Source organism: Musa acuminata, chromosome BXJ1-1 (genome assembly GCF_036884655.1).
Source record: "Musa acuminata AAA Group cultivar baxijiao chromosome BXJ1-1, Cavendish_Baxijiao_AAA, whole genome shotgun sequence".
Taxonomy (NCBI): Eukaryota; Viridiplantae; Streptophyta; class Magnoliopsida; order Zingiberales; family Musaceae; genus Musa; species Musa acuminata.
The window spans coordinates 1,350,672-1,373,629 of record NC_088327.1 but is presented as its reverse complement, the minus strand read 5'-3'; the positions used below and the strand labels follow the sequence as shown (position 1 = coordinate 1,373,629).

The following is a 22,958-nucleotide window of genomic DNA, read 5'->3' as shown; positions in this document are numbered from 1 at the left end:
CTGTGTGCAATTTGAGGAACTGGTTTTTCTTGTTCACATTGACACCTAAATCCCTAAATATAGGTGTAAAAATCATTGCAAACTCAGCTGAGATGCCTTGAAATCTTTTTCCCTTGTCTCCTCCTTCCTGGGTGAGTGATGCTAGGGCTCTATCCATCAATTTCTTGTGCCTGGTTATTTGCTTGATCTGCTGCAGTTAGTTGTGTGCTTCAATTTGTTTCTTCACTTCCCCCAAGTTTCCTTAAATCAAAGAACTCAAAAGGAGATCTTTTATCATGTTTTCATTGTGTTGGTCATCTGTGGTCAAAGATTTGAGTTTCTCCACCCTCCTGCTTTCATTCTTTTAAAATCATATTTGTCTATGCTGTAGCTTTTGCAGACATTTTGTAAGTTAATTTTGGGATTCATGTCTCTTTATCACATCTTTTGTAATAATAGTATTAACACTCTGTGAATGAATGCATTCTTTGACTCTTATCAGCAGCAAAAACTTCCATGAGCACACCCTCCAAAAGATGTATATTATTAAGCATAATCCAAGCTAAATCTATAATGGCTGACATATTCAAACAAAATTTTGATAGATAATAATGAATTGCTGAGCATAAAATTCGAACACCATTAGTGAATCTGGTGATACGAATCTTATCAGACAATAGTGTTCTGCCACATGAACAGGAAATCTAGACAAAATCCAACACCCTGCTGTAGTCCAGGTTTGTCCATATCATGAGAAAGGGCAGCATCAAGCATCACATGGCATGTCCCTCGCACGTACGCGCACACGCACACGTCCACGTGCACGTGCACGTGCTCGCAAGCCCACACGCACGTTGACGTGCCCCCACATCCGCCTCCCCCATTTATTACCCTCGACTCCCACCTCTCTTTTGCTTCCACCAACGCCACAGCCGCCGCCACCACCACCACTTCACCAGCTCTTTCCGCCATGGGCTTCCCCTCCGTCTGCTACACCGTCATCCTCCCTCGGCCCGTCGCCCTCGTCGTCCACCTCCTCGACCGCATCAAGCTCGCCGTCTCCATGGCCCTCTTCTGCCTCGGCCTCGCCTCCTCCCACGAGGACCACTTCCTCTTCCCCCTGCAGATTCCCGACTTCCTCCCCCCCTCGTCCCCGGCCCTTCCCATCCCCCCCCCCTCCGCCATCAAGACCAGGCTTCCCGTCGTCAGGTTCTCCCGCTTCAGGATCGACGGACGCGACGCCGTCTGCTCCGTTTGCCTGGGGGCCTTGGAAGCCCGGCACGAGGTCAGGGAGCTCGGCAACTGCTCACATGCCTTCCACAAGGGCTGCATCGATAAGTGGGTGGACGTCGGACAGGTCACCTGCCCGCTGTGCAGAGCTCAGCTACTGCCCAAGGAAAGGGAGGAGGACGCAGTGGCTGCCGACTGAGACTCGTCAGGGCACAGACGGTGGGTGGGTTAATCTTCTCTTGTTCTCCCTTTGTTGAATCACAGTATGTCCGGTGCATCAAGAGTCCTATGTACAGATTTGGTCTCCTATGTAAATGATCTCCAGATGAGAATGAAACCATCTTCTCCCGATGATCACAAGTCTTTTGTGTTTCAGGAGAAAGGGCGCCAAGTGATTCCACTCATCAATAATGTTGGTGATGAACTGTAGCTGATCATTCCAAAGAGTTTCATGTGCTGAGTCAAGAAATCAGAATCATTCCTCTTCCAAATCTTCTATCTGCTGCACTAGAAACAATGATCTAAATCTTAGCCAATTCAGACTTCATCATCTTTTTCCTTGTTCAGGACCTTCCTTTTCTGCTTTTCAACCTTTCTCTTTATCCTTTCCTTGTTCAGTAGGCTTGCAGTTTGCTTTAGAGCAAGGATATCTTTCAGGCAATTCACTTCCTTGATCAAGCATGATATGAACATGCAACTGAAAACAGCTCAGGAGAGTCCATCATGGACGATCTCCTTTGGTGTCTGGACACCTCTACACATGAGGTTGGTGGATCTTAATGAGCCCCTTCAATGCCAAGAAAAAGGTCACATCTCAAGCTTCTTTTGCAGATGGCAGGCATATTAGTGTCAACCAAGGGCACTCACTATGGTTCTCTACTCTGACATATGCAAATATGAGTTTACCATATATATATATATATATATATGCCATTTTTTCTTTATTATTTATTTCACAAAGATCTCATCTGAGGCAGCAGAATGATATCTATCTGATGTCATGTTGTGAGATCTTCAGAAATAGGGCACAGTTGAGCTCTTGAAGGATTCTTCTCATTCTTCTTCTTTGTGTATTTAAATCAAACAAACAAGATGAGGTTCCAATAAAAATATGGATGCATGCTCTGTCAATGTGGCAACTTCATTCAGTCTATACTCTATGCCATTCAAAGATGTTGGATGCAGAGTGTTCTCTTCTTCTTTGTGGATTTTAAACAGCAGAACAAACAAGATCAATTTCCAATAATAATATGTATGCATACTTTGACATTGTGGCAACATGATGCAGTCTATCCCATTCAAAGATCTTGGATACAGAATGCATGAACATACAACAGGAGGATGAGATCCATCATCTCTCTCAGCATTTTTGTTCTTGAGTTACATATAAGATGAGGCTCCAACCAAGCATGGCTTCTCATCATCTATTTTGTGAATTCTAGTGCCCAGGTATTGGCATACACATAAGTGGGTTTAAACCCTGAGAAGCCAGCTTGCTTTGCCAACTCCTGGAACTCCATTTCAGTTCTCTCTTTGCCTCCAGGATTGTGAGCCAACATGATGAGATCTACATGGCAAACACTCTGTGTTCTGAGACTTGGCTCTGGGACTACTGGAAGAACACATTCCACTGCTATCACCTTTCCATTCTCTGGCAAAGCCTTCCAACAGTTGTTCAATATCTTTGCACAACTCTCATCACTCCAGTCATGTAGGATCCACTGCAGTTTCAGTATAAAAGCAGGATATTAGTTCATAAAATATGATTAGATGCATTTGTTTTCTGCATGCAAAGATTATTGATCTGTTTGCATCCAATTTTACATGTATCAATTTCCTTGATTCTTATTATTTGTATGAGAGTCTCTTTCTTTTCAGATTCTACAATTGTCTAATGACAATGAAACTAATGTATCACTCTAATCAAAAGTCCCAAGTCCACCCCTACTCATTAGAGTCATTAGACCAAGACCAACGTTGACTCTCCCCCCTGCCTTCACTTCTGTGCCTGTTATTATCAGAGCTCTAGTGAAATAAGGTACTTGGAATCCAAGAATGGTTGCAGTGGGAAACAGAGCAGTCTCATGATTAGATTATACCCTCCTGTTTCAGACATGGTGATCATGAATCTGAGAACAAGACCTTCGAAGTCCGAGTACGTTGACGGGTCTCTTGATGCAAACATTAATAGAAAGAATTCTTGGTTGAGTGCACACTCGAAGAACACATCTGAACAACATTTGATAGTTTTCAGGTGATTCTTCATGTCATTTTTTAGTTCCAAGCATCTGACCAACCTTCATAAGAATGGCGTCTCCGCCGGGAACGCTCTCAAACATGTCGCCGCTGACATGATCCATGCCTGCAGCCAAAAGGATCCCGAGAATCTAAGCCAAGATCTAGACAAGATTAAGCTGATTCGTGGACGTGGAGCTTGTATGACCTGGCAAGGGCGGCGCGTCGGAGATGACATGAGGGAGGTCGTAGTTGATGCCCAGGATGTGAGGGTGCGTGGAGGTGATCATGTGAAGGGTGGCGCCGATGCCGCCGCCGACGTCGACGAGCACCTTGACGTCGTCTAAGCCGCGGTAGACCTGGAGGAACTTCTTGGTGATGACGATGGAGTGGCTTCTCATGCCCTCGTTGAACACTTTATTGAACCGCGGATCCGTGCCGTGGTACTCGAACGCCGTCATCCCGTAAGCCCTGTTGAAGGGGATGCCGCCCTCCAACACCGCCTCCTTCAAGTGGTACCTGCCGTCATTGCCACCGTCGGTTAGCAACCATGGACGAGGGAGAGGCGTTGCCGGAGTTGTTCCTGCAGTCGATTACCAGCTCTCCATGAGGACCTTGTCTTGGTTCATCAAGCTCAGGGCGGCGAAGGACACGCCGTCCTCGTTCCTGGTCAGGTACTTGCAGACGGGCGCGGCGCCGTACATGCGGCAAGGGCGACCGTCGGGGCCGGCCTCGACGGCGCAGCTGACGATGCCGTAGGCGGCGAGGAGGCGGAGGATGCGGTCCACCATGGCGGCGGCCTGCGGGTTCGTGGTGGGCAGCTGGGCCGCAACGTCGGCGGGGCTGAGCCTGGCGCCGGGGCCGGCGCCGACGATGATCTCCAGGAGTTGGAGCTCGATGGCGGCCTTGAGGGTCATGGGGAGGACGGAGCTGCTCACCAGCTGCGCCGCGTACATGCACGCCTCCTCGTCCTCCTCCGGGCTCAGTTGCAGCGCCGCCGCCGCCGCCGCCTTCTTCACGGATCCCATTGTTCGCGGTGGGAGTTGCAGGGGGTGCGATGAGTGATGGTGGTGGTGGTGGTGGTGGGGGAGGACGTGGGCACGCGACGCTGACTTATATGGCTCCGAGTGCTCGGCTATCGCATCAACGACGTGACGACTGGGCATTCCGTGTGCGCCTTCGTTGCTTTGATCTGTCCACTCCGTGTCGTCTTCTTTAGCTTTTGTTTTGCTCCCATTTTGCGCCACAATGTGTTCGATCAAATTACGGTGAGCTTTCTGAAGGTAAAAGAACCAAAAAAAACCAAAGCACAGAATTGAAAGTCCTGTGAAGAATCTGATAACAGTGTTTATCTCATATCATCAACTTGTTAAGTTAAATGAAGCCATTAATCTTGTGCCATGCAAACATGTTTAATAGATAAGTAGGCTTGGTGTCATCTAATCAATCAACTGAAATCACAATATCTCCTAACCTAACAAGCACACAATATGATGATTTGGTTGGTGAATAATATAATTGGTGTTCATGTGTCTGTCACCTTTAGATTTGGCTGTGATGAAGGTTGGTCCAAAGTGGACATCAAAGAAAGCAGGTTGGTGGTCCTTTTCACCCCATCATGAAAGGAGGAGATTCTTCTTCATGTAGTAAGTGGTCTCTAGAGTTCTTGTTAGGTCATGCTGATGACCAACAGTTGACAACATGACATAATACTAAGATGTTACATTTTCCACATAATTTAGATGTTTAGATAGAGGAGAGGAGAGGAGTTGTCTCCTTTTGGAGACTTGCTGATGAAATAATATCTTCATGAAATCACAAAAAAAAAATTTATTACTTTAGCATAGAAGAATGAGGTTCATCTAGTTCTTCTCATATATTATACCCCATTAGAAAAAGGAAAATGCTTCATTGTTTTCTTACTCCTTTTTCTCACATCTGTGTCTTGCAGTGACCTAATACTACTCTCTACTTGTTTGTCTATCTTGAAGTGGGAGGTGGTGATCAAAGTTTTCATATATTAAAAAAAATACATCCAATGTTATCCCATAAGAATTACCAACATTTTTTTTATAATGCCAAAATATACACTATATTTTGGGATGATAAGAGGGTAAAATAGCATCCATTAATTGACAAATGTCACTTGCTATTAGGTGATGATAAGACAAAGAGTGGATATAATTATGGAGGAGAACACAAATGTCAAAATCATTTTCCCTGCTGCCTCATAAAGAAACCCAGCAATTCAGTGGGTTGGGAGTTATATGGTTACATCTTGATCTGAAAGATATCATCAATTTTCTTACAGTTTCAAGTCATTATTTCAATTGATGCTTCACCAAAGGGATATATATATATATATATTTATTTATTTATTTCTTCCATATGAAAATTTAGCTTATTGAAGGTGACATTTTCTTGTTGGAATCAGTCTTCTGCCTATTGATATTAACTATGTGATTTTTGAATTTTATTGTAAATTTAATTCAACATAGTTTATGACTAGAATGGAGATATTTGTGCTAATATTTTCAGCTCTCCTCTATTTTGATAAACTTCACAAGTTTATTCTATGAATGGTAGTACACCTCTCTCTCTCTCTCTGTCTCTCTCTCTCCATGGAGTAGTACTTTGCCTTCTTTTCATCTTGAAAAGTTCTTTAATTTATTTATTTTTACACTGATCAATAATTCTTTAGTGGAATATTCACCATTTCTAATCAGTGAGTATTGCAAGATTTCCAAATAATTCTTTGACCCATGAGATAGATATAAATTTTGAATCCTTTATATATGTCATTTCCATTAGCATGCATCCAACAGGATCTAGTAGAGTTAATTTTGAAGTTAATATCCTTATTATTCTCACTGACCATTTTATTTCTTAATTTTTCTTTTTAACCTTTTGACATCATACCTTTTCCTTTTTTTTCCTACCCCTTCCATTTCTTTGTACATCTTTATCTTAAAGTAATAAATAATTTAAAGATTACTAAGGATGTTGAAAATTCAAAGTTGAAATATCCACAAAGAGGGTTTAAAGAGCAACTAAACTATATTTATAAGTACAAATATGTTTTTTTGGGAGGGATGAATTTGAAAATTATTAAATTTTGAAGGAACACAATTTTGCATTAATATAGTGGATTTCACTACTTTTGCTATTATTTGTGAATCAGTAGTCAATCTCATAGCCTTTTAGAATCTTTTTTTGTATATATATATATATATATATATATATATATATATATATATATATATATATATATATATATATATATATATATATATATATATATATATATATATATATATATATATATATATATATATATATATATATACCTTTGCTTTTGCAAAGTGGAGAGTGGAAATTTCCAACCCACAATCAATTTTTGATTTGAAGTGGAAGGTGGTAGTGGTGGAGATTTTCTCTCACCTACTCCAACCCTAGTGGTGTGTAATGTTCCAAGCAAATATGAACAATAGTTGCTTACATGTTGACATCAACCATTATTAGAGTGTCAACCAATTCCTATCACTTCTTGATTTGGACTCCTCTCCCTAATAATAGAACCCAACTTACTTCATCCTCCAACCTCCACCATCTATATTATACTCTTAAATGAAAACATTTTAAATATTCTGATTTTTTTTTTTTTATAAGCTAAGAAAGAAATGGTTGTGAATTCAGAATTGTTTCACTCTCATTCAGTAAAATAGACTAAAAGATGAATAAATTCTGAATTTGTAATATATATATATATATATATATATATATATATATATATATATATATATATATATATATATGAACTATGCCATGGACTATGCCAGTGTGGCTGCACGAGCTTTGCACGTGACTCCATGGGCTGGACCAGCCCTTTGTTGGGTACAGTCCTCGTGGCAAAGCCCGGCCCAAGAAAAGAGGACCCCGGTCCCACTACTGCGGGTCCCATTTGTGTTCCAACTAGCACGGGTGTGAAAATATGTACCACTCGTAGCTTTGAATATATATATATATATATAAGGTAAATATGTAATTTCCGATAAAATTAAAAGAAGGCAAAGAGAAGGACTAAAACGTGGCGGATAAGAGGGGGCGAAGCGCAGGAAAACGCCACGTCGCACTGGCCGTGGGCCCGGCACCAGACGACGTGGCGGATGCGCTTTCTCCCGGCAGCCTAAAGTTTCTCCTAACATCTCCGTCCGCACGCTACGACTCGTTACCACCGTGCGAGCGTCCTCACGGCTTGGCCGGTTCCATGCGACCGTCAATCCGCCCGTCCACATCTCCCACCGCCAGCAGATTGTTATCCCGCATATAAAATATATGCGTAGTTCGTACGAAAAGACTCGTATCTCTCGCTCTCGTGGATCAAAAAGCGCACCCCGAGCTCGGATCCAGCAGATGCAACTTTACACGTGGCGGCATCTCTCTCTCTCTCTCTCTCCGCCCACTCCCAGACTCAAATAAATAAATTAACTAAAAATTAAAATTAAAATATAAAGCTCGGCGCTCTCCACCTCTGTTAATAATAATAATTTCTCGCGGGAGGCGAAGGAAGCCACGAGAAATGTTCGTGGCTGAGATTTCCTCCCCGCGTCGAGAAAGCTGAGGCCGCCTCCGCCTCCGCCTCCGCCCGCTTCTCCCTTCTCCGGCTCGACGTTGCCGTCCAGCTCCTCTCCTCTTCGATTTGAATAGCAATAGCATCTCCCTCCTCTCCGATCCCTTCTTCCTCTGCTCCTGACAGATCTCGCCTCCGATTCAGCTCTGAGATGTACAAGAGGCAGTAGGAAGATGAGTCGCTGGCGCTTGTGATGCCTCCCTCTGGTCGCGTAAGGCGGATTCGAGTCTCTGTAGGGTTTGGGTCTTCGATCTCTCAGGTGCTACTTGTTTCTATGATGGATTGGATGGAACCGATCTATGATTTGGTGGGTTCTTGAGTCTCGTCTCTCGTTGGGTGATGGTGATGCAGACTTCAGCGGGTTATGAGGTACTTCGTGCGCCGAATTGAGCGCCTGGTTGGAGATGTGGAGGGGGGTTTTGTGCTGTTCGTGGACGACTTGAAGTCTAGCTGATCCGCGACTAGTTGAACTTGAACTTGAGATTAGGGCGATGGAAGGGAATTCTTCCGGAGACGAGATGGTTGTCGTGAAGGTCTCATGTCCTCCTCTGCATCACTTGTTGTTTCTTGGTCTAGTTCCGGTGCTTAAAAGGGTTCGTTCCGTTCCGATGCAGACGAGGAAGCCTTATACCATTACCAAGCAAAGGGAGAAGTGGACCGAGGAGGAGCACAACCGCTTTCTCGAAGCTCTGAAGCTGTACGGGAGGGCTTGGCAGCGCATCGAAGGTTTGTTGATTTAACTCAACTCGTGCTTTACTTAAACCCAGTCAACCATGCTCTTTCAATCAAATAGGTACTTCACTCAAAGATTTAGTTTGAGAAGTTGAGTTCTTGGCAGACATGGTAGAACTTGTCCTGGTACAAGGAGTCTTCTGAGCAAGACAGTGTACCGCCTGAATTGTTCGATAGTAAAGATTCCTGATTTGTCGGAACACAGTAAAGTCACTTGTTTTAATCGTACTTATCATCTTGTTAGTTTGTGATGCTTGTGACAGACCATATTGGTACAAAGACAGCTGTTCAGATTAGAAGCCATGCACAAAAGTTCTTCACCAAGGTCAGTTGTTCTTTTGTAGAAATTCAGATATGGAGCTCTACCAACTAAACATATGATGCTAGAAATTAACTATTAGAATCCTTTTTTATATTGTTTTGAGGCTATCTTTACTGACTGATACAATTTGTTCGCTAATTGTGCCTGTATATTTGTCACACGTGTGTAACATAGTCTCAAGAAATGTTTTTCTATAATGAACCATAATTTACAGCATAAGACTTTGTAACCAAGTTTGATTAGGTTCTGAGTTCATGGCTCGGTGGTGGATAACAAAGGTTTATTTTGTATTTGGCCTTTACTACAATATGACTCTGGCATATTATTTTAGTGATGGAAATAAGGACACAAATGGTTTCTTGCAGAAATAAATTCAGAGAATCACTACCAAAATATCCATCACCTGCAGAAGTATTTCTAGAGAACCACCGAAAGATATTCATCATCTACAGCCCTTGAGATATCATGTTCTGCTTGTCTTCTTAAATTCTCACACAATTAATGTGCCATATCCTATCAGGTTTAGATCCATCAGTCTCTATGTTGTTGCTAAATTTCTCCTACGCATGAGTGAGAATTTCAAAATAATGTCTCTTTTAAGAACCACAACAAACAGTGTGGATTTGAAAGGTAAAGTTTCGAAAATACTCTTATTACTGAGCTATCTTGGTATCCAAGACCAGATCTAAACTGATAGCACCTGTCCCCTTCACTCGTTTTATTTTTTTCCCCCTCTCTTTCGAGACAAGAACAGAAAATCTTGTAAATCTTTATTTCATTAAGATGATGAAATTAGAAAAAAAAAATAGAAGGGGGAATACGTGGCTGGGAATGATAGATGAAAGATGATAAATCTAAACATCCAGCCAGAGAAGTAAGATAGGTTTCTTTAATGAATTAAAAATATTTAATTACATGGAGTGCCTCTTCAGAATGTCTAGCTTCAGATAGGTGAACCATCTGATAGCAGGTTGGATGTCTCCATAAGGATTTCTGTGTTCCCTTCCTCCCAAAGGGACCACCATAAGGAAACAGATTATCCTTAAAAAAAGAAAATTCTAGGATTCTTCTTTTCCTACTGGTGCCTTGGCTAGGAATAGTTAAGAGATGTTTTATAAAAAGAATAGGATGAATCCGGTGCACATGACCCCACCAGTATGGGGTTTATGGAGAGGCAATCTACCTTACTCTTCTTTTTTGATTCATAAATTCACCTGAGTGAATGTGATTACTAAGACAAATCTACATGAGGAATTTAGTCTTATAATACATGGATATGTCCCGAGAAGCATAAAAAATGGGCATAGGGTGACCATTCTCACCCACGTTGACAATGGCAGAATGTCTTTTTGTTAATATATTTGGTATATAAGCCTGAAATGTCTCTAATCATGTGATGTCTGTATTTCGGAACTTGTGTAACAGCAGAAAAGAGAAAAGAAATCCTGAGACGTATGAGTTAGGATGGACCTTAATTCAATGGGTAATATGAATTTTTTTATTTAGAAAGAAAAAGTGAAAATGTACCAACAAACTGGGTTAGAGAATCTATACATTATATAAGCATCATTCAAATGATCATATGAGTTTATCATTGTGGGTTCTGTGAAAATGTCTGAATATGGCTCAATTTATTTGTTGGCATAAAAAATTATAGCTTCTGTGTAATGGAAGACTAAACATGGTTTCTTGAGCAGTGTAAGGAAGGAATTCTAGGAAAAAGCCATGATGCCCCTAGTAGGCTCAGTTTGAGATAATACAAAAGTGATTAAACTTAAGTTTTTTTGCTTATTCTGAATTGAGCTTCCATCAATCTGGTCAAACAATTTAAATTGATTTTCCATAATCAATCCAAAGGCTTACTTAAACTCAAGATTGACCTTGAATATGTCTTTTCAAAGAGTGGCAGTGACTTCAGATGAAACATATGCCTGATTGGCATCAGACAACATAACTTATTCTGCACTGATCTAGTTTTCAAAACCTGTCCAGAAGAAACATTCATGTTGTTATGATCTAGGATCTATGTGATCAATTCTTGACACTACATTGAAGGATGCTACATGTAAGGATAGCAGAGATTTGAAGCAGGTGCTCGTTGCAGGTATTATGAGGTGATAAATTTTCTGCCAAATTTGGCTGGATGATTTTGTAAAGGTACCATATTTTGGACAATAACAATTAAGTTTTAGTACATTACGACACTAGAACTAAAATGACGTTGAGATCATTGTGCTTCTAACATTGCATAGAGAGAATCTGATTTGTGGCAAAAATGGCAGGTTTTAATGTATGGTAATGTATGGACCATGGTGTTATTGTTAGCCTATACTGGTGACTTGATAGCATAAATCAATTGGTTTTTGGGGATCCATAGACTGATATACTAAATGTAGACTTTATTAATCCAGACTGGTGTAAACTTTTTTATTCAGATAGAATAAATCTGGGTACAGATTAAAGGGGAAAACATGAGGATCGATAATCTCTCTTCACATCAGGAATCTTAATCAACTTACCTTGATAAATAGAAGTATACAAGAACAAAAACTGCAGACAGAACAAAATGTTGGTAGGCCATCCCTATGAAAGAACCCTTCTTTGTTAGGATATTGGTGCACGGCCCAGCGTAAACAGAAGCATGGGTAGGTCAAACTTTTGGATTTTGAAGTATTTTTATTAGTTGGACATTCTAAACTAGGTCTACTTTGCTGCACATTGGCATGATAACAATTGAACTGATATTTCCTTAAGCATTAGAGAATGAGGTTGATTCTAAGCTGGCAATTTTACTAGATAGCCAAGATGAAAATTAAGAAACTTTGTCTTCTTTCTTATATCACAGTCAACTTATAAGTGACCTAGACAAGAAAAAAATTTCCTTCAGAAGGCAAAAGGGATCTCTTTATAGTGTCGTGAAAGGATTTTCTCCTTCCTCTCTGTTGCGTCAGTAAATTTTGGCTACCAAAGAGGGTAACATCGTGATCTTAGAATAATGTTGTACAGGAGTGCTACATTGTATTTCAACCTAGTAAATTTGTGCCCAACAACATGGAGTTCTTTCTGGAGCATCTGAAACCTATGTTATGTGATTTATCTTTGAATCAGAAATGAAGTGATCGATCATGGAATTACAAGGCCGAGTAAAGCTTTAAATAATTTGAGGTAATTGTTTAAGTCAGCATTAAAGCCCTATGAATTTTTAATGAATTGAAGGCAGCTGAATAGCAAAGGACAAAACCATTGTGAACCTAGATGGTTAAAGGGATCTAGCTAGGAGGGCGGATACATATAAAGAATCTTAGTTTCTACTGTGATAAAGTGTTGTGAGGTTCATTTGGTAAATAAACAATTATCAAATGTTATTTTAGCACCCTAGTTAAACTTTTGTGCAATTCGTGGAACTGAAAGATGGTAATGCATGAACAAGTACTAGCTGTGGTTGCTAATTTCTGTTTGGAATAACTTTCTCTTTATCAGCAGGGACCTAATAATTTGTTACAAAATAGTTAATTCCAATTGTACTGTATATGCTTAAAAGTAAAGTTGAATTACAGCTTGAAAAGGAAGCTCTTGAGAAAGGTATTCCCGTAGGACAATCTCATGACATCGATATCCCTCCTCCGAGACCTAAAAGGAAGCCAAGCAGTCCATATCCGCGAAAGTCGAGCACATGCTGTCTCACTCCTGGTGAAACAATAAATGGGAAATCATCAAAATCAATGTCACTCCTTGGCGCAAATAAAGTAGTGGACATCAAAAGTGGTGCACCACAAGAGGTAAATAAATACAAGTGAACACACTTGTTTTTCATATCTGCTACAAGAATTGTGCTATTTTCTACTATTCACAAAAAAATTTATATTAGTTAGCTGCTTTGACCAGAAATTCACAGCAACACAGAAGTTGCAGAATGAAGAGATCTCAGAACCTAGTCAGTCAGAAGTTCTTAATGTCTTTCAAGATGCTTTATCTACTTCCATCTCTTCTGTAAACAAGAGCTCTTCGAACCATAGCAAATACATGGAAATCCTTCCCACAGATGAGAAAGTGGATGATAAGATTGCAAGCAGCAAATCCTCAGCACCTCATGAAGTGGACAAGGAGCTAAAGAAGAATGGCAAAGCTTTTATTGAACAGGAAACAGAGGGAGTCCAAGGAAACTGTACAAAGCCGCATATCAATTTGGCTCTAGACAAGGGTGAAAGCGCATCAAAGCTTCACGGTTTAACATCAAAGGATTCTGTAAAAGGTGATCAAACCCAACCAAGGCATACAATGGGCAGAAATGGTGCAAGAAACATGCACACTGAAGATTCAGATGGTCAGAACCCTACTTCAGTAACTGGCCAAGTCGAAGGGCACCCAAATGATATCTCATCCATGAACCCTGAAGCATCTGCTATACCAGTCCAGAACATATCAAGAGTTAATTCTATGCATCACCCATTTCCAGCCTTCGCACCTTTTACCCACTTCCATAGCAGTCAAGATGCTTATAGGTCATTCCTAAACATCTCATCCACATTTTCAAGTTTTATTCTTTCTACATTATTACAGAATCCAGCGGTTCATGCCGCAGCAAGACTAGCAGCATCTTCCTGTCCATCCGCAGAGGTGGAGGCCTCCCTTCAGTCAACCCCTGTATTCGTGGCTGGAGAAAGGCATATAAATCCAACTCCAGGCCTAGAGGCAATTGCTGCTGTCACAGTTGCAGCTGCTGCTGCATGGTGGAAAGCTCATGGCCTCTTACCTTGGTTCCCTCCTGCTGCTTTTGCGTTTTCTCCTCCGAACACAACCACCATTCCATCAGCAGACACAGCCCAACTTCTTAGACATGGTTGCACCCTCGAGAAACCTTTGGCAGAAGACCAGCAAATTGGAAAACAAAATCTTTATGAGGATCTAAAACCTCCTCGTCACTCTTCTAAGTCGTTGTCACTGTCATTATCATCATCAGACTCCCATGACAGTGGAAGAGGTAAGAACTCAAGTGAGCTTGAAGACAGTACGTCCAACAAGTTCAAACCATTAGTAGCCAGTGGATTTGATGATTCAGATAACCCAAGGAATAAGAAGAAACAGGATCGTTCCTCTTGTGGATCAAACACGCCATCCAGCAGCGAAGTAGAAACAGACAATGTAGGGAAACATGAGAAAGTAAACGATGAGGCTAAAGAAGCTTATTTCAACAATTCTGCAGCTTGTGAGACCAATCAATGCAGGTTCAGAAGTAGTGGACACATGAACGAATCATGGAAGGCGGTCTCCGAAGATGTTAGAATATGAAGTTTTCCTTTTGAATTCATTATGACATTTTCGCACTCATCATAACATCTCTAATTAATCTTGTTTTTTGTTAGGGTCGGCTTGCCTTCCAACAACTCTTCAAAAGAGAAGTATTGCCACAAAGCTTTCCTCCTCCACTTGACATAGCAGCAGCAACTACAATCAAGAAAGGGGAAACTAGCAAATTACTGGTTGATCTTAACAAGAATATATGCTCGGCGACCGATTTCAATCATCTTCATGGTCACACAAAGGAAGAAGTATGTATAAGAAGCAAAGACAGAATAACACATGGAAAGCTCAAGTTCCATCAAACAGGATTTAAGCCATACAAAAGGTGTTCGGTGGAAGCCAAGGAGCACAGAGCAGCAGCAGAGGAAAATAATGGCAAGAAGAAGATGCGCCTGCAAGGGGAAGCCTCGACCTGACCTTGATGTTATTTCCCTTGGCATCTACAATTCATTTCAGAACTACATGAGACTTCGCCTACAATCAAAACTTTCCAACTTAAATCGATCAACTAGCCTCTTTGTGTAAGGTAAACTTGATTACAAGCTCATGTTATCGGTTAGACCAATCTGTGACACTCTCTGTATAGGGTCTGAGTGCATTAACTTCTTGGTCATGTCATCATGGAATACTACTTGATGATTTTTGACGGATTATCAAACCCACATGTATTCTCAGTGAAAGATCACTACTTTTATTTATCCAGGAGACAACATTTCAGCTTAAAAGGCTGTGTGGATTTGGGAGTGATTGATCCAAGCTGTGCAGGGGCCTTGTTCTTGAACTATGGCATCATGACCATGTATGTATGTATGACATCATGATCATACATACATACATACATACATACATAAGAGAATCAAGACAGTTTTCCTTTGGAACTTGAAGTAAACCTCAAAATGTCTTCAGGTTGAAAATGAGAAAGGCAACAAGAGAATCTGTGTTCGATAAGATAGATGTTTAGACAAAACATCTAGCAGAGAGTCAAAAAGATGGAGCTTACATTATCCCAACTTTTAAGCCGAATGAATCAGAAAACTTGATGAGAGCGCACTCTGATTGAACAGAATCGAGTTTGAAGCTGTATCAGACAACCATTTGTTAGGCAGTAAGATCCATGATAGCACCAACAATATCCCCATCGTGAGCCTTGAGTGCTTTAACAGCCTTCCCCTTGGACACACCAGCTTGTGTCATAACAAGTTCAATGTCACGAGGCTCGACTCCAGTCTCATCAACATCCTCCTCGTCCTCATCGACCACTGCAGCTGCAGATTCATCCGGCTTGGCCATTGCATTGCTGAGATCTGGCATCCTGAATTGCTGAGCAGCTTGGCTTTGCAGTTGGGAGCTCAAGTCCTCGATCTTCGCCTCACCAAATATAACGTATGTTTCGGAGTTTGGACTTTTGAAAACATCAGGTTTGGATATGACAAACAGAATCTGCAATGTACAATGAAAACACAAAGAGTCTAATGATTAGTTATTAATTTCTTAGACACATGACAACATATACAAAGAGGGCATAAAGGGTTTGATTTAAATATAAGATCAAATTGTACACAAGAACCCAGTATTAGTTGACAAACAATCTCAAGAATCTATATCCAGGTCATTACTAGATGACACCAAGCAAGCCAAAGATTCTATTAGTTGTTAAAAGCATGACACGGCAAAGCAGATGGCAGTTTATATCTATTGCAGTATCACAAATGGGAAATTAATGAATTTTTTTCTCCAGTTTTAGTCTCTTCCCAGCACATTGTTCAGTTCTTAACACAAGTTTATTAGGGTACATCCTTCCAAAATAGCATGCAAGCAAATCGGGCTGGCTTACATTTTTTGTTCTCTTTATGGTAACTCGGGAGACACCAGTGACAGGTTTCATCCCTAACTTCAGCATTGCCTTGCGGCTTTTTTTCTCACTCCTGCTTTGCTTAGAGTTCTCGTTGGCACCAAGTCCTTGTTCTCCTGATAGAAAGAAGGAAGAAATTACCCTAACAGCCATCACAAATGCAGAGAAAAATGTTCATCTAAGACATTGTCATGAACCATATACTTCATCTAACTGGCGTCGTCACATTAAAAAAGCGTTCAACGATTTATGCTGCAAGATAATATGGACTTGAAGACAAATCCAAAAAAAGGAATATGAGGGAAACAAGAGGTAATTAAATCCAAAAATTAAATAATAAGTCACATCCATTTCATCTTATGATCAAGGTTCGTAATTTCGTATCGTACCGAAGTATCGAGTTCAGCTCGGTATGGTACAGTACGAATCTACCGAGTAGCATGCTATATATATATATATATATATATATATATATATATATATATATATATATATATATATATATATATATATATATATATATATATATAAACGGTTTCTTCTGCTCAATTTCTTCTCCCTGCGAAGCCTCGGTGGTTTCTTCTCCCCACGAGAAGTTGCTGATGATGCCTCGACAACGTTGCATCATTTCTTCTACCCACGTGGGTAGAAGAAACAGTTTCTTCTCCCTGTGAAGCCTTGGTGACGTCGCTGAAGCTTCTTCTCCCCACGTGGATGAGGAGAAGGCGCCAACGATGTCCAGGCGTCGTCGCCTCAGACGAGGAGGCAACATATCATCTGCGGCGTCCTGCGAGGGAGGTCGGCGACAGATCGGGATCGTCGAGGGAGAGCGGCGTCAGATCTCTAGATTCTCCCTTTTCTTCTCCCTCTTCTTCCTTCGACCGTCACCGACCAATTTCAGGTGGTAATGGGGCGAAAACAGTCCCAGTTGATGGTACCGCTCGGTAGCTGGCGGTCCGTGTACCAATCTACTGGCAGACCGATACTCGGCGGTATCATTCAAAATTAAAAACCTTGCTTATGATGCGATAAGGACTCATGAAGAACATTTGTGAAACATATTGTTAGCTTAACCAAAGCCACCAACCCAACTGCAGATTTTCTAATTACAAAATAAGACATCATTTAAAGATGAATGTCTAAACCATCTAGCAATTATTTATATAGTCATTTCTGCAGATTGTTGTGATTTGAAGTCATGCAGCAATTATTTGGACAAAAGAAAGTACAAGAAACATACTCTTTATTATAAATACTAAACACCCAAACAAATGGAAATTCAACCAAAAGCTTAAACGTCTCAGATCATATAACATTAACTTAATATGGACAAACTATTCCTTGGAGAATTAATCTCAGTTTGTTGCAAAACTATTAAGTCGTTAATCAAAATATAAAAAAGAAACAACTTTAGTTGGTGAGGAATCCACATTCAACTAATCTATCTTCCACACAAATTAAATCTTGGAATAAGTAAACATGACCAGAACACATAATTTATCAGAACATATGAAGAAACTGAGAATGTACTGAATGAATCTGGTCGAGATACACTATATATTCTCCGATCTGGGCGATTGGAGCTATGAGTTCCGTATCCAATATAACCTGAGGAGCTAAATTCTAATCCAACTCATCGGCCGTCTCTTCTCACCCTCCAAACTAATAGAATCATAAGCATAAACTCTAAAAACCAATCAAGAAGAGAGATTTGCAGCCAAAGCGAACAAGGGTAAAGTAAAATATACCTCCGACCTCATCGTCGTCATCCTCATCGTCATCGTCCTCGCCATCCTTTTCATCCTCTACGTCAACGATGAGAGCGTCTTCCTGAAACAAAATCAAAGATCACATCTTTATCACTAGCTAATGCTAACATATGAGAATTAAAGAATTGGCACCAAATAAGCAAAAATTTCGATTTCAGTGCATCAAACAAACCCTATACCACACCAAATCAAAAAGACAAAGGAAGGACGAGAGAGAGAGAGAGAGAGATAAAAGGAGAAGGGAAGGTGGAGGACCTTGAGCAGCTGCAGCTGCTCTTCTTTGAGGGATGCGATGTTTTCGTTGTCCTTAGTCTCGTCTTCCACCATTTTTGGGCCTGGCATGGCAGTGATGCGGTTTTGCTGAGGAGGATGAGAGTAGGAGCGTCGTCGCTACCACAGCGATCTCTCTTCTCGCAAACGGAGGCCACGAGAAGTGCGGTTTTATATTGATATCCGTCGCTGCCCTGGGGATCACGTCACGTGCAATGCACGTGACTCTAGAGTCCGTTAACCGAACCCAATCCGGGGTGGAAATTTGATTGAACCCAAACCCATTAAAGCATTTGTGGTGCTGATGGGAACAAACTGGACTTTGTGCACTTTATCTTAATATAATACACTGGTATTTTCCAAAGAAAAATCAAAATATTAGAGTTTTCAGTAATTTAAAACTATAAACATTTTAATTTCCATAATATCTCTTCTTACCAAGAGAAATTTATTCATAGCAAAGGTGTTTCGAAGCAAATATTTTTCTCTATATATGCATATATTATCTTTTTTTACAACTTAAGTATCATTATATATATATAATAATAATAATAATATGTTCCTTTAGATATTCAATGAGATGAAATTTTCAAATTATATATATATATATAGTAATGATAATGGAAATGAATAGTTCTGCTAAGTACAGTATCAAAAGAAAAGAGAAGCACAGTGGGGCATGACAGTGTGATAAGATCTTAAAGTTTTATCATCGCTCTGATACCAAATGATAAGATCCTAAAATTTTATCGTAAAAAAGAAGAAGAGAAAGGGGATGATCACTTCGAAATGATCAAGGACCTTAGGATCTTATCATTTGGTATCAGAGTGACGATAAGACTTTAAGACTTTATCATTTAGTATCAGAGTCACGATAAAACTTTAGGACCTTATCATAAGCTTAATACTGTTCTCTCTCCGTGGCCAGAAACTTACATCATCCAAGCAAAAAAATACCTCTGCCGCACAACACGAGGAGTTTGGCCTCTCTCCTTTTCTAAGCATCTATGTATGCATCGCAAGCTAAAAGCAGCCTTTTGGGAAAGCTAAAGAGAAGAAGATGTTGGTTCTTCACGCTGTCTGCAGCTGCACTTGGTTCTCCCCATTCCCATCTGCTGGCTTGGCTTCACGGATACCAGGTTCCTTGTTCTTACCCCACAGCAATGAGTAGAGGCCGGCAATCACCAGACCCGATCCCAGAACACTGCCATATAGAAAAGTATCAGTACTGTTGATAGAGAAACCAGGAAGGTGGCAGCAACATGTGGGTACCTCCCGAGGTAGATCTGTTCATGGAGGACGGCGCAGTCGATGCCCGCAACGATGATCTGCACGAGCGGCGTGAACGCCGCAGTGAACACCGGCCCTCTCTGCTCCACGCACCATGACATGGCCAAGAAGCCGAGTCCAGATCCCATGGACCCCTAAAACAGCAGGAAGAAACAGGTTCTTAGGAGCTCAAGGCACGAAGCTGCTGCATCATACATGGTGAAGTCAGCTCCACCGGCAGCATATATTCCCATTGTCAGTTTTGTCTGCCAAAGAATGCCTTCTACATCGCTTTACAACGTTGCAGGAGAACGTGTGCAAAGCTTTTCTCATTAGCTTAGACCAGAAAAACCCTAGCTTTCTTGATCATAAAGTCAGCTTATGATGTGTCGATGTGCTGACATTATCATTTCTCGTGACTAATCTTTTTGTTCGATTCCAGAGAATACCTTGTACAGGCACTGCTCATGGGATCAAGCAGAGATCAAGGATCATTCATGCATGCATGCAGGCATACTTTGCTGTGAAGGGTTGTTGCTTACCGCAAACAGTACGGTGGCGATCTCCATCTTCTTCTGCAACAGCCACACGGAGAGGCTCCTCTCTGCGGCCACGCTCATGGCAGCCGCCTGCAGGAAGCTGAGGAAGAACACTAGCGCAGTGCAGGAATAGAGAGCCGGATACTTCTTGCCGACCTTGGACTGGAGAGGGAACCAAGCGGACCAGCAGAAAGAACCAGCAAGCAGCGCAACGGATCCCATCAGCCATTTCCTTGAGGTGTAGTCCGTGGCGTCCGGCGACGACTGCTGCGGCTCCGGTGCCGTCGATCGAGGCGATGCGTCGCTGTTCAAGGCTACACCCTTGTACAATGTCAGCACAATCACGCCTATCAGGCACAGCAATGTTCCGAGCGTCTTTGCGATCCCTGGTTTGGTCTTCAGATTCAGAGACTCCATCCTGCATGCACAAGCATTGGATTCGATACATTTTCTTGTTTGCTCTACTTCGGAGGCAGAAGAATACCGCAGGGCTAATGATATGAGGAAGGTGAAGACAGGAGCCATGTTGAGGAAAGCACATGCAAACGTCGCCGAGGTGTATTGCATTCCAAGGTAGAAGAGATACTGCGTCAGAGGCGCCCTGCAGTAGAAATTACCGAGTGAAAACAGTCTTTGAACGAGGGATCGGTCACTGAGTTACCCGAGCAAGGCGCTGAAGAATAGATACACACAGATCTCCATCGTCAGCTTCGGCCTCGTCTTCCTGCCATCACCAACCGCTGAAGATGAGCACTCTCAAGAAGAAGCGTTTGAGTCAGTGAGGGTGTTTTCTGTACCTCTCATGGAAGAAGGCGATGGGAGCCATGAACAGAGTGGCGACCAGCTGCCGGAGCGTGATCAGCACCAGCCTGTTCAGCCCCTCGTCGATCGCCTTCTTGATCATCGTGTTCATCACCGCAAACACGACGTCCACCGCCAGCATCACCAGCACCGGTCTCCACTCGATCCAATAGGCCATGTCGTGTGCCGGGCTTTGAGGAGTTGGCCATCAGAGCCGGGCTATTTATGCCCGCCGGGGAGCGGGAACGCATCGCCATTGGAAATCTACTCTTCCACCGCTGATATCTGCACGAGAACGTCACATGCCGCACATCGAAGCGGCACCAAATACTTCACGGCGTGCTGATTCGAGCATTATTTGCTGGTGGAATTCCACGTTCTCTTCTGGGTGCCGAAATGTTCCCTCTATGATGCTTCTCCCCTGTTCCATCATTGGACGGCGTGAAGCTTTTACTGTTCTCGAGTTCTGACGCTCACCCATCTCCGTTCGAGTACATTAGCATGCAGCTGCAGTACGTGCACGAAGATCTTGCAACGGTGTAATTCTCTCATCTCTGTCCTTGAGACTGAAGGCGTGGCATCTCCGGGAATGGGAGCTTTGGTCTCCTCAAGCATCGATGCGCTCCCCATGATGGGAAGTGTTGCAGCGGGCAATTCGCCCACATGGTACAATGTATCGACCGGGAGTTGTTCTCTTCTTTCGGCAAATTCCATGAGGATAATGGCGAGGGCGAGGTCGACCGGCACGTGACGGCGTCGTCAGAATGGCGGCGAGCCCTTGGCGTATTCTGCCGGCGGGAATCAGACATCACCGGCAATACTAATACACACGTTCTGCAGCAAAACCATTTGATAAAGGGAGCAATTTTACTGGTTGAATCTGGAGAAAACAAAGAACAGAGAGAAAAGTAAGACGCACATTTGATGCTCACAATACCAGTGAAGGACAGATTGGACTTGAAAAAGAGTTGATATATGCGGCATGTGGAAGCAAGGAAAATTCTCAGTTTCTGTAAATATTGATGGAGAAGAGAGGAAGTTGTAAAGGCACAGCAGATATGATGCTTGAAGGAATCTAAAGCAAACCCATCACTCCAAAGCTGTAAGCTAGTGTTTCGACTTTTCGTTTGTTGTGCATTAGAACGCTTGTACTGCACAAATAAAAGCATTAACATATAAATGTAGAATCTATGAATCATGTTCCAAAATCATAAAGAAAATGAAGAACAACACATGAATAAATGCACAATGTAAGGAGGAGAACACATAAGCTTTTGGATTGTGTTTTGAACATCACAGGCTTCTTAATTCAGTATTCATCTTTAAACACATAGGCAGAACAAAGTAAATCAAACATGTACCAGTTGAGCTGGCAATTTATTTCTTAGGATACACTATCAGATGACATTATTATTCCACCTAGCTAGCTTTTCACTATCTCTCTGAAAGCATATATGTTTACAAGAATCACTTCCAAAAAGGAAATCACCAAGATGTTGCTTCACCTTGGCAACATTATAATAAACTTAAAGATGTGGCTTTTACATAAATATAGTGGCCATTGGTGCAGATCCTTCAGAACATACTATTACTGAGTTGAATGAAGAGAGAAATTTGCATAATTCAGTGATTGTCACATTATATCACCAAACGAGTTTAGTTTCAAAATCTCATTTAGTCTTTACATGGTTTGGTACTACATCATCATAGTGAATAAGAACAATTTCACATCCTAAGATTACCAGGTGATAAAATTTAACTACAACATGACAAAAAAAAAAAAAAAATCTTTGCTACTGTTTCAGATGAATTAAATCAAGACTAACTTTGTTCCTGACAAGAAAGATAAACATTACAAAAGCCTAGTTATCAATAAATTGCCAGTCAAAAAATGGCAATACATTGTCAGAAAAGTAGCCTGGTTGTACCACTCCTTTGCATAAGGAATTCTTGTCGCCGTTTGGAGTATTGGATGCTTAGAAGAGTCCCAAAAAAAAAAAAGTAGAAAAATAACAGAGTGGAGTGATGT

At 41.5% G+C, this 22,958-nt stretch overlaps 5 protein-coding genes across 6 annotated transcripts; 2 read left to right on the top strand and 3 right to left on the bottom strand.

Moving 5' to 3' along the window:
* Window positions 1-882: 882 nt before the first annotated feature.
* LOC103980356 (brassinosteroid-responsive RING protein 1) lies at window positions 883-2,368 on the top strand. The gene is made up of 2 exons (XM_018825836.2): window positions 883-1,428; window positions 1,586-2,368. The coding sequence occupies exon 1, from the start codon at window positions 950-952 to the stop codon at window positions 1,406-1,408; it is 459 nt and encodes a 152-aa protein (XP_018681381.2). The 5' UTR covers window positions 883-949; the 3' UTR covers window positions 1,409-1,428; window positions 1,586-2,368.
* A 110-nt stretch (window positions 2,369-2,478) lies between these two features.
* Window positions 2,479-4,568, bottom strand: LOC135588785 (flavone O-methyltransferase 1-like). The gene is made up of 4 exons (XM_065081120.1): window positions 4,042-4,568; window positions 3,653-3,963; window positions 3,507-3,571; window positions 2,479-2,930 (listed from the first exon to the last, which is right to left on the bottom strand). The coding sequence occupies exons 1-4, from the start codon at window positions 4,470-4,472 to the stop codon at window positions 2,634-2,636; spliced, it is 1,104 nt and encodes a 367-aa protein (XP_064937192.1). The 5' UTR covers window positions 4,473-4,568; the 3' UTR covers window positions 2,479-2,633.
* Window positions 4,569-7,995: 3,427 nt separating this feature from the next.
* Window positions 7,996-15,131, top strand: LOC135588644 (protein CCA1-like). Of its 2 annotated transcripts, XM_065080885.1 has the most exons (7): window positions 7,996-8,333; window positions 8,426-8,607; window positions 8,689-8,800; window positions 9,070-9,131; window positions 12,686-12,907; window positions 13,014-14,405; window positions 14,492-15,131. In XM_065080885.1, the coding sequence occupies exons 2-7, from the start codon at window positions 8,566-8,568 to the stop codon at window positions 14,843-14,845; spliced, it is 2,184 nt and encodes a 727-aa protein (XP_064936957.1). In that variant the 5' UTR covers window positions 7,996-8,333; window positions 8,426-8,565; the 3' UTR covers window positions 14,846-15,131. The 2 variants fall into 2 exon arrangements, with proteins under 2 accessions (XP_064936957.1, XP_064937021.1); XM_065080949.1 differs by lacking the exons at window positions 7,996-8,333; window positions 8,426-8,607 and having other exon boundaries at window positions 8,684-8,800; window positions 9,051-9,131.
* A 183-nt stretch (window positions 15,132-15,314) lies between these two features.
* Window positions 15,315-18,468, bottom strand: LOC135588728 (nascent polypeptide-associated complex subunit alpha-like protein 1). Its single transcript, XM_065081038.1, has 4 exons — window positions 18,306-18,468; window positions 18,030-18,111; window positions 16,264-16,397; window positions 15,315-15,869 (listed from the first exon to the last, which is right to left on the bottom strand). Exons 1-4 carry the CDS (start codon window positions 18,390-18,392, stop codon window positions 15,528-15,530), a joined length of 645 nt encoding a protein of 214 aa, XP_064937110.1. The 5' UTR covers window positions 18,393-18,468; the 3' UTR covers window positions 15,315-15,527.
* Window positions 18,469-19,190: 722 nt separating this feature from the next.
* Window positions 19,191-21,726, bottom strand: LOC135679825 (WAT1-related protein At3g30340-like). Its single transcript, XM_065193811.1, has 6 exons — window positions 20,926-21,726; window positions 20,790-20,852; window positions 20,613-20,729; window positions 20,132-20,546; window positions 19,593-19,744; window positions 19,191-19,524 (listed from the first exon to the last, which is right to left on the bottom strand). Exons 1-6 carry the CDS (start codon window positions 21,105-21,107, stop codon window positions 19,392-19,394), a joined length of 1,062 nt encoding a protein of 353 aa, XP_065049883.1. The 5' UTR covers window positions 21,108-21,726; the 3' UTR covers window positions 19,191-19,391.
* Between the last annotated feature and the right edge of the window lie 1,232 nt (window positions 21,727-22,958).

Bases quoted from the DNA above. Each gene is read 5' to 3' on its own strand.
- LOC135588728 (XM_065081038.1), bottom strand. From the start codon at position 18,392: ATGCCAGGCCCAAAAATGGTGGAAGACGAGACTAAGGACAACGAAAAC. The intron at 18,112-18,305 runs GTCCTCCACCTT...ATTTTGTTTCAG, and splicing joins AGCAGCTGCAGCTGCTCAAG to GAAGACGCTCTCATCGTTGA. The intron at 15,870-16,263 runs GTAAGCCAGCCC...TGTACATTGCAG, and splicing joins CCATAAAGAGAACAAAAAAT to ATTCTGTTTGTCATATCCAA.
- LOC135588785 (XM_065081120.1), bottom strand. From the start codon at position 4,472: ATGGGATCCGTGAAGAAGGCGGCGGCGGCGGCGGCGCTGCAACTGAGC. The intron at 3,964-4,041 runs GTAATCGACTGC...CAATGACGGCAG, and splicing joins AAGGTCCTCATGGAGAGCTG to GTACCACTTGAAGGAGGCGG. The intron at 2,931-3,506 runs GTTGGTCAGATG...CTGAAACTGCAG, and splicing joins GAGACGCCATTCTTATGAAG to TGGATCCTACATGACTGGAG.
- LOC103980356 (XM_018825836.2), top strand. From the start codon at position 950: ATGGGCTTCCCCTCCGTCTGCTACACCGTCATCCTCCCTCGGCCCGTC.
- LOC135588644 (XM_065080885.1), top strand. From the start codon at position 8,566: ATGGAAGGGAATTCTTCCGGAGACGAGATGGTTGTCGTGAAG. The intron at 12,908-13,013 runs GTAAATAAATAC...TGCTTTGACCAG, and splicing joins AAAGTGGTGCACCACAAGAG to AAATTCACAGCAACACAGAA. The intron at 14,406-14,491 runs GTTAGAATATGA...GTTTTTTGTTAG, and splicing joins GGAAGGCGGTCTCCGAAGAT to GGTCGGCTTGCCTTCCAACA.
- LOC135679825 (XM_065193811.1), bottom strand. From the start codon at position 21,107: ATGGCCTATTGGATCGAGTGGAGACCGGTGCTGGTGATGCTGGCGGTG. The intron at 20,853-20,925 runs GTACAGAAAACA...TGGTGATGGCAG, and splicing joins ATCGCCTTCTTCCATGAGAG to GAAGACGAGGCCGAAGCTGA. The intron at 20,730-20,789 runs GTAACTCAGTGA...TTTCTACTGCAG, and splicing joins TTCTTCAGCGCCTTGCTCGG to GGCGCCTCTGACGCAGTATC.